Source organism: Phoenix dactylifera, chromosome 8 (genome assembly GCF_009389715.1).
Source record: "Phoenix dactylifera cultivar Barhee BC4 chromosome 8, palm_55x_up_171113_PBpolish2nd_filt_p, whole genome shotgun sequence".
Taxonomy (NCBI): Eukaryota; Viridiplantae; Streptophyta; class Magnoliopsida; order Arecales; family Arecaceae; genus Phoenix; species Phoenix dactylifera.
Window position 1 is genome coordinate 30,357,183 of NC_052399.1, and position 15,048 is coordinate 30,372,230.

General features: G+C 35.7%; 1 protein-coding gene across 2 annotated transcripts; it reads right to left on the bottom strand.

Annotated features, from left to right (window-relative positions):
* Positions 1 to 2,498: 2,498 nt before the first annotated feature.
* Positions 2,499 to 13,087, bottom strand: LOC103707191 (granule-bound starch synthase 2, chloroplastic/amyloplastic-like). 2 transcript variants are annotated; one of them, XM_008791603.4, is made up of 9 exons: positions 12,890 to 13,087; positions 12,157 to 12,420; positions 10,494 to 11,055; positions 10,254 to 10,318; positions 9,891 to 9,968; positions 9,698 to 9,808; positions 9,504 to 9,548; positions 6,195 to 6,368; positions 2,499 to 3,821 (listed from the first exon to the last, which is right to left on the bottom strand). In XM_008791603.4, the coding sequence occupies exons 1-9, from the start codon at positions 13,031 to 13,033 to the stop codon at positions 2,865 to 2,867; spliced, it is 2,400 nt and encodes a 799-aa protein (XP_008789825.2). In that variant the 5' UTR covers positions 13,034 to 13,087; the 3' UTR covers positions 2,499 to 2,864. The 2 variants fall into 2 exon arrangements, with proteins under 2 accessions (XP_008789825.2, XP_008789818.2); XM_008791596.4 differs by having other exon boundaries at positions 12,157 to 12,426.
* Positions 13,088 to 15,048: the final 1,961 nt, after the last annotated feature.

The following is a 15,048-nucleotide window of genomic DNA, read 5'->3' on the forward strand; positions in this document are numbered from 1 at the left end:
ATCCTCTTCCTCCCCATATCCAATAAGCATAAACCCTAGCATTCAATTGCGGAAAAAAGAGAGAGATTTAGCTATCATCCACAAAAAAATTCAGCAACCTACCCCGACTGCGCCAATCAATGTAGGACTAAAAACATGGTCACATGGGTCTTTAAATAATCGATAATGTCACCCTCTAGCTTATGAATGGCAATCCACAATAACATGGCTAGTCCAGAGCCCTAACCCACCCGTTCATTTCAAGAATGCATATTAAATATACTAAGTTTCCATTCCACATGGGCTATGGTCGGGTCTGCTATTTGATACCAAACTTTTCATGCCCCTAGTCCCAAAACTTGATCTAGGCACAAGACATGGCTGCAAATTTTGTAGGCGTAACTCAGAGAATATGTGGGGCCTGGAAAATAATACAGAATATTAATAAGGTTGAATAATACATAATTTATCTTTATTATTCTTAAGCTAAATAAATTATTTGTAGTATTAACAAATAATATAAATGTCCAACTACAAGTTTCAATCTCTAACTATTCCACCTCTCACTCATTACCCTGAAATCACTAAGTTTTAAGCATCCCATGGTTCTGAAAAGAGAAATAAAAGAATGGTATGAGCTAAAAGCTTAGTAAAAATCCCTTCACTCACAAATATATATTAAATACTAGATAAAAAAATTGTCTAAGAACAAGTATAGAGATAAAGATATAATCATTCTGAAATGCACATTGAAAAAGTAGAATTTGAATTCTTCTATCTTTCAATTCAAAGGACAATAAATAGTATAATCAAGAAAGTAAATTAATAATTCCATCCATTCATTAAACTATTCATTCACATTTATAATTTGTTGTTAGGAATCCAATTCATCATACATCAATTTAGAAAGTTAATTTAAATTGAATTCGAGTTCGAGCTAACCATGGTTATGATTCTAGACTATGGTGGAGCAATGATAATACCATACTTTTAGCTTATGATAAAGCAATGATCATGGTCTGCCGTACCGGTCGGTACGGGTCGGTATTGGCCGGTACATACCGGTATCGGACCCTACCGGTACGGTACAGCTACAAATTTCGGTACCGAACCGTACCGACCGGTACCGATGTGTACCGGCCTGTACCGACCGGTACCAATGCATACTGACGCATACCGATCCGGTACCGATGCGTACCGATTCGGTACTAGTCCGTAGCGATCCGGTACCGGACCGAACCGACCAGTCCGTACCGGCTCCAAATTTTTTTTGGCTTTTAGCCTCATCGGTACCGTACCAGTTCGGCTCGGTTTGGTTCGGTACCGTACCGGTATCGATGCCCACCGGTACATCGGTACAATCGGTACCGCGTACCTTGGCAATGATAGCACCACATTTCCAGCCTAAGATAAAGCAATTTATATTAATAAGACTAACACATAAACCATGCCTATCATACATTTTAGGAGTACATTTGAAGTATTTTTAATTACCTTTAGGTTTGGGCCATTCACAATTATGTTTCCAGTCCTGATGGGGCAACATTAGTGCCATATTTCAAGCCAATGATGAGGTAACGATAATATCACATTTCCATCTTATGATAGGGCAATGACAAAAATATTATCAAGTTTGTTCGCCCTCCCTCTATAATATGAATATACATATCAAATTGAACATTCATACAAGGAAGTTTACAAAGAAAATTCTTAGCTCTATCGACAGTAAAATCCAAACAAGATGTGCCAATCAATCCAAAAGTATACCTAATATATCTAATTATTTTAATGGTAATATTCGTCACAAGTAAAAAAAATAACAACTTTTTCATAAAATAAGGAAACTAAGTCATCAATAATCAATGGCGCAAGCACCAAAAAGTGCCACAAACAAGAGATGTCTTCTATGAAGACCAAGGCTTTAAGGTCACACAGTAGATGCCTCACGTTGACTATGAAATGGCGTTTTAAATAGAATCTAATGGAGTTTGATCCAGTTAAGACCCATGCAGGTATACGTTTAGTTCCACATTGATCATGTGCGAGGAGAGATCTTGGTACTCATACATGTGTCAGGCGATGCACATATTTACTACATACTCGAAACATAATTTTAAAAATCAGGTACATATTTGTTTAGACACATAGATGGCTCATGCCACAAAAATTATAAATCTAATCTTTTGTGGAAAAATAAATAATTAGTAGATTTTTTTTATGCAAAATTCACAATGCATAAATGCATGCAAAACCACCAACTGGCATTATACATGGCTTTCATGAACCTCCATCAAAAGGGCGATTACATTTGCCATAAAATTAAGGTGTAAGTTGGTTTAGCTCCTAAAAGCTAATAGCCAAGATGGTAACTCCAATGTACAGGTTCCACAGAAGCAGAAAAGGAATACCACCAGCAAACTTTCCCATAACAAACAACCCAGTTTCCCTTGTTGGAGAGTGAGAGAATGTGGAAACATATCGCAGGTAAAAACTTTCATGTATGCAAATAGAAGAGAAGATTCTGCTCAGCATATACAGCTCAAAGTTTCAAACAGTTTAATGCAAGTTTTACTGAGAAAATATAGATCCACCATCAAGTCCACGCATGGTTCAACCAAGGGTTTTTACAATCTTCAGACAATTTAACAGTCAAAATTACAGAGAATTGCCTTTTACCCAAAAAAAAAAAACTTGAAGAAATAAATTATCGGACATCTACTCAGGTCGTGAATTCCCCCTTGCTCGTAATGAAAGAAAAGAGAGGCCAAAAAGATGGCCAACCTGCAACTGTGCTACTGCCTGGTGGCATCCCTATAACATCTGAATCAGTGGCAGATAGTTGCAGACTGATAGGCCGAGAACCAGAGAGAACATGCTTTGTTGGATCACCATTGATACTTGGCAGCAACAAGTATTTCCTCATAACGATGAGCAGCATTATCCCAACTGAGATCTTGCATCATCCCTCGCTTCTGAAGCCCCTCCCAACTGCTCTTATAAGTTCTGTATGTCCTTAAACAATTTCCCAGTGCATCGATCAGTCGATTTGCCTCGGCCCTCTCAAAGGCCCACCCAAGCCCTGTCTCCCCATAAGGATCAAATTGATGTACAGTATCCCTAAGGCCACCAACCGCATGAACCACAGGGACTGTCCCATACATCATGGCATAGAGCTGGTTCAGACCACAAGGCTCGAACCTTGATGGCATCAGTAGGACATCAGCACCTGCTGTGATACGGTGTGCCATCTTCACAGAAAACCCAACCCATCCTCTAACATTGTCACCGTGCTGCCTCTGGAAATTCTTCAGCATCTCTTCGAGGTCTGGTCTTCCGGTGCCCAGCAATACCAACTGCACATCCTGACCAACAATCCAATGCATGGCCTCCGCAATGAGATCAACACCTTTCTGATGGTCCAACCTCCCAATGAAAGCAAGGACAGGAATATTGTCGCGGACTGGCAGGCCAAGCTCTTGCTGTAGAGCAGCCTTACATTGGGCCTTGCCACTCTGAAGAGTTTCGAGCGAGTAGTTGGTGTAACCATCAGATTTTAGGTGTACATCAGATTTAGGGTTCCAATCTTTTGTATCGATCCCATTTACAATGCCCTGGAATTTCCAGTCAAGCTCATTAATGATCCCATGCAAACCCCAACCACCTTCTGGTGTTTTCAGCTCCCAAGAATAACCATGGCTAACAGTAACCACCCTGTCAGCAGTTTTTAAGCCAGCAGCAAAAATATTGAAATGGTCACCTCCAACAGGATCACATAGCTTAAAAAGGTCCATGTAGTTACTGGGCAAATCAACAAAGACGAAGTCATCTTCTGGACCACGGCCCTGGATAAGAAATCAGAATTAACTTCATATATTTGGGGAGAAATTTAATTAACATTTTAACAATTAAAACCTATCTTAAAGCTTCTAATTTAGATGTTCTGTTAGCTATAATAATTCTTTGGTAATTTTTATGTATTACTGCAATAATAAAGAGAATAATACATAGAACAACTAAGAAGCAACACACGGGACGCCAGAAAACATATTAACTATCATAATGACAACGATCAAATTTTTGTTATTTATTTGTGGTGGCTTGCATTTCGAGCATCCATAGCATGATTTTACAAATACTGTTATATCACTGGTCTCTTATGGAAACAACTTTAAAAGTATTTTTTTGGGAATCCTACTTACGTAATATTATTTCTATATCCATGAACCGATGCTGATAAAAGACTGATCTGTTCCTATCATGTTGGACCAAGCAGCTAGGTCAGAACGTTTCCATAGGTGGCAAGTTTACCCTCATATAGCTATTCTGATGTTTAACTAACAAAAGAATGAGAACGTTAAATATTCTGACAGATCATTAGGTAAGACAGATTTTCTTCCAATGGACGGACTGGTTAACAAAACAGATGAGATTTTTGTTTGGATAAAATGATTTCCACTCAATGTCTAAATTAGATGACAATTCGATGACCAAAATGAACCTCGCATTTTAAGGATATATAGATGTTTTATCTACAAGGAAAAAAAAAAGGCAAACTCCCTTAGGATTCGTGTATTGGGCCATCCATTTAAGCACGGCTCTTTATCAACCAAACTCTATCCAGCCCAAATCCCTCTGGAAAGAAAAAAAAAAGACCTCCATAGGTCTTTATTTTTCTTCCTGCAGCCCGAAGGCTAGGATCTGGATTGGGTTTGGACAAGTTCGTAAAAATAGAAGCTAGATCGACGAACAAGCCCGATTCCTATAGGATTTTCAGCCCAATTCTGTAAGAATATCCAAATAGGCCCTAAAAATGTGTACAACTGTAGGGTGTCCATATGAAACTGTCATAAGAACTAAGTCAAAGAGTGTTGTAAGAGAATCAAAGCAAAAGGTGCATGTGATTGTTGATTGTGACACAAGGAAAAAGAGAAGGAATGAGGAGAGGAAGAAGAAGAATTAAAAAGAAGTTGTAAGGCTCAAATTGCAGAAAGACTATCCAAAACACTAAGGAAACAACATTAGTGGTAAAACATCAGTACTAGTAAACCCACTGGGTCTTCCCCAAAAATGAAGAAAGATGATCCTTTGATTGGATGACTTCTGATGGAACACTTTTGAAATCTGAGCAGGCACCTAGATGACATAGGAAATACTTGTTTTGGTATTCTTTGTGCTATGCTGCTGAACTAGGCAGCTGGCAGTGAAGAGTTCATGCTCCACATTGTGGGGTGCTTCAATCTTTGAAAGCCCCATCTGTTAGCATAAAGCACGTCTGACTATGATTGGTTATTCACTGCTTCTTCCCTTTATTGAGAGTTCATTACGTGTTTTAGGAATATTCTGATGGATTCGTATAATTTCTGATGGGTTCCTAGGATGTCTACTATAGATAATTTCTTTCCATTGATGAGTAAGAGCTGCACTTCCTTTTGACCAACCAGGCTGGCCTTATGAGGCCATTCTGACCATAATCCTATATTTTAGAGATCAAAGGGGTGAGCTGGGGTCTAAGGCCTCCAGATTTTTCAACATATATCACTTTAAGTTTGGCAGAATAAAGAATGGATATAAGGGCCTGATATGAGGTGAATTTGGCGGGTACTTGACCAGCAGATTCTTTCTGGGACAGGTGAAAAGAACTGATGTCTTTTTTCTTTTCTTTAAAGGTGGATCTAGGTTGATTTAAGTGACTTGATCAGCTAAAATGTTAACCAGGTATTCTTCTAAAGGGGTCATGGATAAGGCACCCACAAATTTAATGCCATTTATAAGAGAGTTATAAATAAACAATTTCTATAATGGCATAGTTAGTAATTATTGTGGTGAAACTTTAACACATCCTCTTTGTCTTCATTATCCATTTTGTGGGAGGGTATGCTAGTTAGGCTCCTCGGTTTAGTTAGGTGACTGATACAACTATCTCCATGAATTCAATGTATATTCTGTGAAATCTAACTTTTTATTTTCCTATGCAGAACTTAGTGGACTATTGAAATACAATCATCACATTATTGGCTTTTTTTTGCATTAATTATTTTTTCTTACCTTGTTCAGTTAGAGTTGTTGGCTCGATTGGCAAGACTATGTTTTAAGAGCTGTTTTAATGGCTTCAGATGAAGAGATGACCATGCTCATGAATAATAAAACACAACAATTCCAGAAACAATACAAAGTTTAATTTGATGATGAAAACCATTGAGGATTAGGAGACATACCTGGTATGCTATGTTGTGTATCACCAGAACAGATCGGGCATAAATCATCAATCCATGGTCACGGTAGTATGCCTTCAGATAAACAGGTAACAGTGCAGTGTGCCAATCATTTGCAACGAAAACCAGATTTCCATCTCCATAGCAGACACCACCACATGGAACAAGAAAACAAACCTGAAACAAATAGTTTATCTTTTTCAGATGACAAATTAACAATTAAAAAGATTAAATGATCCATATCCCATATTTTAGACTACCAGCATCCTAAAGAACAAGGTTTTAAAACTCGGTTTCCGTCCTCTAGGCAGAGTTTTGGTTTTGGCAGTTTTGGTGGTTTTAGCAGATCTGCTCCAAGTTTGAGAGTTTCAGTCAAAATAGTCAGGAAAAAATCCAAAAAAATAGAAAAAATTAAAAAAAATGCAATTTATCATATTATTTCATTGTGTTTCGAGTCCTTCAGGCTCATCTATTGAGTAGTTTGGGTACTTTCAGGTTGAAACTGGACTGCTTTAAAGCCTAATGCATTAGTTAATACTTTTAGCTGATTTCATAAGCATCTTACACTTTCCCTAAATTTCATAATTTTCCTACACTTTTCTCTTTTGTTTATAAGTTCTATATGTTCTCTAATTTTTGCATTTGATTAAACTTTTTCTAAGCATTTATCATTTTATTTTATTTTAATAACTCATGCGAGCATGTTTCATTATGATCCATATTAACAATCTATTTAAGAAAGATTAAGATCCACCCGAATAAAAACTTATTTTATTTCACGTATTCATTTTAATATCAATTTATTCTAAAAGGTGATAAAGAAAAACCCATTTAAATAGAAAAAGAAGCATAGAAACATATAATACTTTATAACTAGTAAAGACACTATAAGATTGCATCTTGCCCATATTAACGACAAAATTTAGCCAAAAAATAATCTAAATTAGATCATTAGATCCTTAGTTAAATGTGATATTGAATAAGTTAATAAATTCTAGGAAAATATTAGAAAATGTTTGACAAATATACCTATTAAAAAAAATCAGTTTTGACCAATATCAGCCGAAACAGTTGAAACTCGGCTGAAGGCCGAAATGGATCAATTTCAGCCAAAATTTCAAACCTTGCTAAACAGAAGCATTCACAAAAAATGATTGTCAACTAGTAGACCAATGCAATTTACATATTTGATGAGAAAAGAAAGATAGATGGTAATAATATAAAACCCCTGGAAAGACATAACAATTATTTTGTTTATAAGGAACAAATTATGGATGCAATCAATTTGTAAAGAAAATTGCCATTTGATGAATAATGAGTAAATGAGTAATAAAGACCCATGTTTCATCAAATAGTTAGCAACCATCGACAAGGTGACAAAACAAAAGTCGCAAAAGGTATTATTTGGTTCCTTGGGAGAAAGATGAGTTAAGAACTTGCGAGAAGGATGACCAATGAACTAGAAAGGTCAAACAAAAGCAAAAAAAAAAAAAAATCCGAACTCCATTACTCAAACTATGAGCAAGGTAAGTGCGAAAACCAAGGACATTCCCCAAAAAGGCAGCCAACTTGTATTATTAGGTTCCTTGGCCCTATATAAGTATCCAAAATCTCCTCAATGCACAACTGATGTAGGATCTAACACACACCTGCATAGGTCCTCACACTATTTAAGCTCAAGATAATGATCCAATATCAAATACAATCACATCTCAAGCACAACCGCGCACCACGATCGGTTCATGGTCAGCCCCAGAAGAGCCTATGCTGCAGTGATCCCTAGCCAATATGGGCCATGGAATGAATCTGCTCTGATATCTTTTGCAACAACCTAGGACTTCATCCCAAAAGCAAGCTAGAAGGCATATTTTGGGTTTCTTGGTTCTATATAGGTATCCAAGACCTCCCCAACGCACAACCAATATAGGAATATACACATGCCTGCACAAGTCTTCATAGTATGGTTGTTTTAAAGGGTCTTGCTAGTTAGAATTTGAAATTTGTAAATTTTTGTGTCTTAGTATAGTTAATGACAAATAAAACCAGACTGATAGCTTGGGGAGCAAAGAATAAAACCAGTGAGACTGATTGATGGTTAGACCAAGGGGAAAATGCTAGAACAAAAATGGAAAAAATGTTTATTCCATGGTGTTCAGATGGATAGGTATAAACACTGAATCCATTCTAACAGGTCAGAACAAGCCTTCCAATTCAACACTCAAGCATCAAGGCTCCTGACATAAGGCATGGAAGATAAAAGTTTGGTTTCTATATTGTATGAATATTAGCAAGTATAACAGAGAGAGAAACATGTTTTGAAAAACATCAATTTGGAATATATTTAAAATTCAACGCGAAGTACTAGCCTAACCTATGAAGGAAACAATAATTTTTAGGAATATTGATTCAATTCAATGTTATTCAATTGTTTTACATGCATATTTAAAGGTAACTAAAGAATCATACTTAAAGGTAACTAAAAAATAATTTTTAGGACATTGGTGTATCCATGCTTTCCTTAAGAACACTAGTGCATGCCAACAGGATTTGGTTCCATTGGTTGTCATTAGGCACCCCTTTCCTTTAAACACACACTTGGGAGAGACCCTAGGTTTAACCCTGGATGTGGCATTCCAACCATGTCCACACAAACACAGATATATATATATATATACACACACACATAGAGAGAGATTACTAGCTTCATGAGGATTATCCTAAGAATACAACTCTATAAGGGATAATGGGTAAAAATCCTTTTAGATCCTTAACCTTAGGTTCCATTGGTTGTCATTAAGCCCACTCTCCTTTGAGCATGCACTTAGGACAGATTCTGTGTTTAAACCTGGAGGAGACATTTTTATCATGTTCACAGAAACACAGAGATAGAGAGAGAGAGATTACTAGCTTCAGGAGGATTATCCTAAGAATACAACTCCATAACGGGTAAAAATCTTATTCTTGATCCTTACCCTTTAAGCTATGCAATCTTAACCATATCTCCAAGGAAGCATCATTAAGAATGTCTCATCAATGGCTAAGTCTTGCTCTGACTTCTAGAACACATAAAGTCTAACATAAGTGGATAATTAATAGTAAGAAACGTTTACAGGAACCTTTTTTTTCTGAATGCACGTTTCAAACCCTTTACTTGGACTTTAGTTTTTTTAAACAATTTTACATACAATTGCTTCACAATATCCTTGATGTTTGAGCTTCACTGAATTTTGTCACCATTATCATCTGCAAGCATATTAGATATTTCATGGAATATGATGACTGATGATGACCTTCCAAAGACTAGGAAAATACCTCCACAGCTGCCTTGCAGAATAGAACCATCCGTTTCAAAATGTCCTGCATTCAATATATAAATAGAGATAATTTTTGGGATGACAATTGGTTAACGCAGTTTAATACAGCATGTGCATTTCAAAATAACATTTGGTAAAGGAACATGGGTGAACATCTTAAAGGATCATAAAAAAGGATGGATTAGGATTTACCGTTCTTTTTCCCACATAAATATCATTTCCAATGTGACGAAAAACAGGGCTATCTAGAAAAACAAAATCCACACCATCAATGTAGGCATGAAAATAGGTTACCTCCATGTCCTGTATAATAAGATATTAGAGAAATATAAATAAAAGATATGCGGGAGTTTGACTACAACATCACAATGACACAGCTGTCTACCTGCCCATCAACCTTGTACCTTTTCCGTACTCCTACTTCTTGGGCTTCAGCATAGTTCCCATACCTTGGTGCCACTACCTGTAAGGCAATACATAGTTCATTAATTGTCCAAAAATGTTAACATAATCAATAAGCTATTCAATCTTCAGAACAAGCTTTAGCAGCGAAAAGCACAAGACCAGCAGATCCAGTTACTTCAAGTATCCAGACGTCCAAGTTAGCATTATTCTGAACTTGCTGTTCAGATTCATCAATTTCTGAGATAGCTATCAATATTGGACTAAAGGATAGTCAAGGAAAGATTTTTGCATTATACCTTCAAAATTTTGAAATGAAGAGATAATAGATGATAGCAATATTTACCATAACACGATGTCCTCTCCGAGCCAAAGCCTTTGGTAGAGCCCCAACAACATCACCAAGCCCACCTTTACAAAATTGTCAATAATCATTAGTACAGATAGAGAAGTATGAATTTTTCTAGACAAAATGACTTAACAACAAAAGAAGACTACAAAACAGAATAAAGACGTCCAATCAAGAAAGTCGCATACAATACCAAAAGATTGACGAATTCATCAAGTTAAAGTGAAATGTAAATGCCTGTTTTGGACCAAGGAGCACATTCTGCAGCTGCTACTATGACATTCATGACATTTGCCCCAGCCAAAGGAGGAGAATCCAAGTATTCTTCGTCAGGTGCCACCTCTTGTTCTTCACTTAAACCAACTACCTTTGCTTCCGCCAGATCCTCGTGCTTCTCGTCTTTTACATTAGAAGATTCAGAGGCCTCAGGGAGAACTGGTGCCATAATTTCAGACTGAGGTATTTCCAAATCAACTTCGTTTAATAATCCAAGAACTTCCAAACCATCTTTGGGTTCCTCCTCCACATAAAATGATTCTTCACTAGAGGTAGTAGGTTGACTTTCACTTCTACCAACTTCAGCTGATTGGGTGAAGCTGTCTGCAGAACTCCCAGTGTTGTTACTGTTGTATGTTCTATGACGCTCTGCTCCAGTCGAATCTATATTGAGATTTGAGAAAGAACCACCAACATCTGCATCTGATAAAGAATTATTGCTCCAACTATTAGAAACTGGCTCCTGTTCTGTGTTAACAACACTATCCTTTATAGATGAAACAAGTTCCCTTCTTTCTACAATCTGCACCATATAGAGGAGATTGATATCTATCACAAATTTGACACTCTCACGTTGTGATAAAGAACAAAAGATAAGATTTAAAATGCAAGAGAGGTTGCAACTAATGCAATATGAAACAAAGAAAATAAATAATTTCAGATTTCTGTAGGGAGAAAAAAAATTCAGATTTAACTGATAAAAATAATGTGGTGATATCAATAAGGAATTAAGAACTTTATTTGGATAAAAAAATTAGCATTATTTCATAAATGGAAAATAAGTTATATTGAGTTTCTGCGTGCCATTTTTGTTTATATTAATGAAACTCAGGTGTGAGAGACTTCTATGACAAGATAATGAATGATCAGATATGTTTTTTGAAGAAGCTAAGTGACAATAGGCAATTCTAGATATCAAGGTACATATAGTTTTATTAAATTGGTGGAATTTTCTTAAGAATTTATCATATATCTAGTGTCTCAATTTTTTCATCCACTGCTGTTAGGTGCTTTCTTAAGTCCATCACTATTGGCATCCTCCCTATTCATCATGTCCTGATCTTACTTGACTATGCTTTTATGTTGCATAGGTTTTAGCAGTTATGTATTAGCTTTACAAATTTGATCGTCAGTTTCAATGAGCATTATCAAAGAAGTCTTAAAAATTGACAAAAAACAAGTTATGGCAGGTTTTAAGTTGATTTCCTTGAGTGTTGACATTATATTGACTACATCCAAGATTCCTTGACTTCACTAGTTATTAATTTGAGTCAGGTATCCCAGGAAACCATTAGTTTAACCATTTTTTAAGATCTTTGAAAATTTAACTCGCTTGTCAAAAAGAATTTCTTCCTAGGATTAAGTCACAACTAATAGGGAATTATAGTCATAGTCATGGTTTGCTCCATCTTAATTTATATAATAAAATTTCGAATGGGCAGGATCTGGGCAACCGCAATCATGAGCCCTGTGGCATCATGGTACACAGCAAATATCAAAATCCAGATTTCCAAGCAAAACAATCGCATGTTGAAGAGAATTCTTAATTCATCTCGATATCAAAGCTATGCAGAACTTTAGCTACAGATTTTTTTGGGGGAAAGCCATAGGTTTGAAACAAGACCTGCTGAAGTAGTTTCCGCTGCACTGCCAAGACCTTCTTGCTCTTTCTGATTGTAGCCCGAAGTGCATCATCGGTAATATCCTCAACATCTTCATCACTACCCTCCTCTTGTCCTTCATCAAGATTGCTTCCTCCCACTGCTCGCAGAGCCTCTCCCCTCTCTCGGTTGCTGGAGCTTAAACCGACCAATAATTTACAGCCACCAGCCCTCAAAAACCTCATATTGCAAGCACTGGCATTAGCATCCCCACAGTGGAGTCTAGTCTGAATCTAAAAAAGAATGGAACCATTATTTTTCCAATCCACAAAAACCTGTCAATTTTAGAAAGAAAGATAACCTTGTGCATATGATGTTTTTTTTCCAAAAAAGACGGTAAATTTTGACAAAGTCTGTCAGTCTAATCTATTCATGCTTGCTGTTTCTTTCCACAAGGAGAGACTTTTTTTCGGGTTACAGATAACTTCTTTTACCAGATCGGCGAGATTTTTTTGGCGGGTTGTATCTTTTTCCATTGAAGATAGCTCATGCACCCAAAGGGGAACCCCAAAAGGACACCACTCTCAGGGTGGAACCACTCCACTCCCTAGCTGGATTTCCAGAGGCTGGGGTGTCCTTTTAGGGGCTACTTTTTTGCAGGTTTCTTTTAAAAATCTCTCATTTTCATCCTTAATGGCCGATAAAGAAAGAGAGAGAGAGAGAGAGAGAGAGAGGAGGAGAGGAGAGAGAGCTCACATTAGCCCTGGCGAGCGGCGGAGGGCGCGTTGAATATAGTAAAGGCTGCCTATTAGCGGCGGAGAGGAGGGTGGGGGCGCCGCGGGGAAGTGGCGGACACAGCGGCGCCGGCGGCGGAGAGGAGAGGAGAGAAGAAGAGGCCATGGAGCGGTCCGGGAGAAGGGGGACCAGAGGACAGAGAGTAGGTGGCGTCCGATAGACGTGTGCCTGTCAGGGTTAGAAGGCTTTAAAAAAGTTTTTCGTCCTTCTTGGATTAACGGACGGTCCAGAATAATCCAAACTTAAGTTATTACTCTTCAGTCTTCATATACTACTATTATTTTTTTTTTATTTTTGTTAATTCTTATGAAATTATGTTAGATTTGGATTTTTTTTAACTTAGATCCAAAAATGGATTGCATTTAGATTCTGCCCACCATCAATCCAACCAGGTTTGGTTGCAGCTCTGACTATGCTCCTCTCCAAAGAGGATATCTATCCTTTTATTCAGAAGTAATGAGGCATCCAAATCAAAAATTCATACTCATGATATATCACTAAAACACTTAGAAATAAAAAATTATATATTTTAATACTCTAACTTATGCACCAATTGGATGCAAACTTAAATAACCAAAATGATATGAGACTATATTTAGTTACAATTTAAGTATTAAAATTTATTTATTTTCAATTTATATATATATATATATTAGTATATCTAGATCATGATCAAACGTGACATACCAATACAAGAAAAATTGTTCATTTTTGTATCCATGTGATACCACCAAAATATATAATTTTAATTGCTAGACATTTTTTATGGTATTATTAATAATATCGATTTTCGAACTTGAATGTTCTATTATTTATTTTGATATTGAGAGAAATAGATTTTTTTTCCAAAAAAATTATAATCCATCTCATATTATATTATCATAATAATATTTAAAAATTATTGTAATATAATATATATATATATGTATATAATATCATTACATAATAGGCTATTATATATGTAAACTTATTATTAATATATTATTTTATTATCATATGTTACTAATCTATTCCACTATAAAATATCATATATTGATATATTATTTTTAGTTTATCTTTTCAATCATTTTAGATAAATTATAGTGTAATATGATAATCAAAGTTTAGTTTTAATATAACATATCATAAACAATATGATTGAGATATTTAAATATCCTAACATTGATACTACATATGTTTGGCAACAAATATAATATCATGATATTAAATTTATAATATTATAATATATGATGAATAATTGTTGCAACATATCATGATAAGATATTATGTACTGTAATATAATAGTAATATAATATTTTATTATAACATCCAAAGAACAATAGTATTTTATATAAATTATAGTATTTTATAATTGTTGCATTGGTTATTATATTGTAACCTGTAATATATCGATTTTAAAATCAAGGATTATCCCCTTTTGATTCACTCTATAAATTTATATCAAAAATACCCTCTTAGTTATTCTTAAAATATATTACAGGCCTCAATATTCTTTTATTGTCACCTTGCCCCTCTCTCTCCTTCTTTAGTCAGATCAAACCTCTCTCGTAAAACTTCCAAAACAAATTAAAGTCTATCTCTTTTTATAATTCAACTTTCAAGCATGTAGGAGCCTCAGACTCTTCAACATATTGGAGTTTATCACTTGCTTTTCTTTTTCACTGAAAAGTGCACCCATTTCTAGAGTTTATACAGTGGCCTATAAAATATTAGCTGAGTTATTTAGCATCCCTTGGCTACATGCCCCTTGGAAGAGATCTAGGATTCAAATATCAAGTATTGCTCAAAAATATACTTACATGATAGTGTTGATGTTAATAACATTAACTTAAAATTAGGGGTAAGATCGAAAATAGTTAAATTGGCATAAAGCGGCATAAGACTATTTTAAGAGAGATGCGAAATAGTCTCTGCCCAAATGAAAATAAGTTGTAGACTTTTCCAAATCAATGTCTAATTTATAAATTATTTTGCTGTATAAAACTCTATTTAATGTTCTATATATAACCACCTAGAATCTCACCCAAAATAGCTAGCCAAAAGATATTATTTGGATTTCTTAATCCTAATCTTGTATAAGTACCCAAGATCTACCGAGCGAATAATCGATGTGGGACTAA

What these genes read in the sequence shown, in the direction of transcription:
- LOC103707191 (XM_008791596.4), bottom strand. Translation starts at nt 13,033, where the DNA reads ATGGCCTCTTCTTCTCTCCTCTCCTCTCCGCCGCCGGCGCCGCTGTGT. An exon ending in TTTATGTGGGAAAAAGAACG is followed by an intron (nt 9,549 to 9,697) that starts GTAAATCCTAAT and finishes TATTGAATGCAG; the next exon opens with GACATTTTGAAACGGATGGT. An exon ending in TCTGCAAGGCAGCTGTGGAG is followed by an intron (nt 6,369 to 9,503) that starts GTATTTTCCTAG and finishes TATTTGTTTCAG; the next exon opens with GTTTGTTTTCTTGTTCCATG.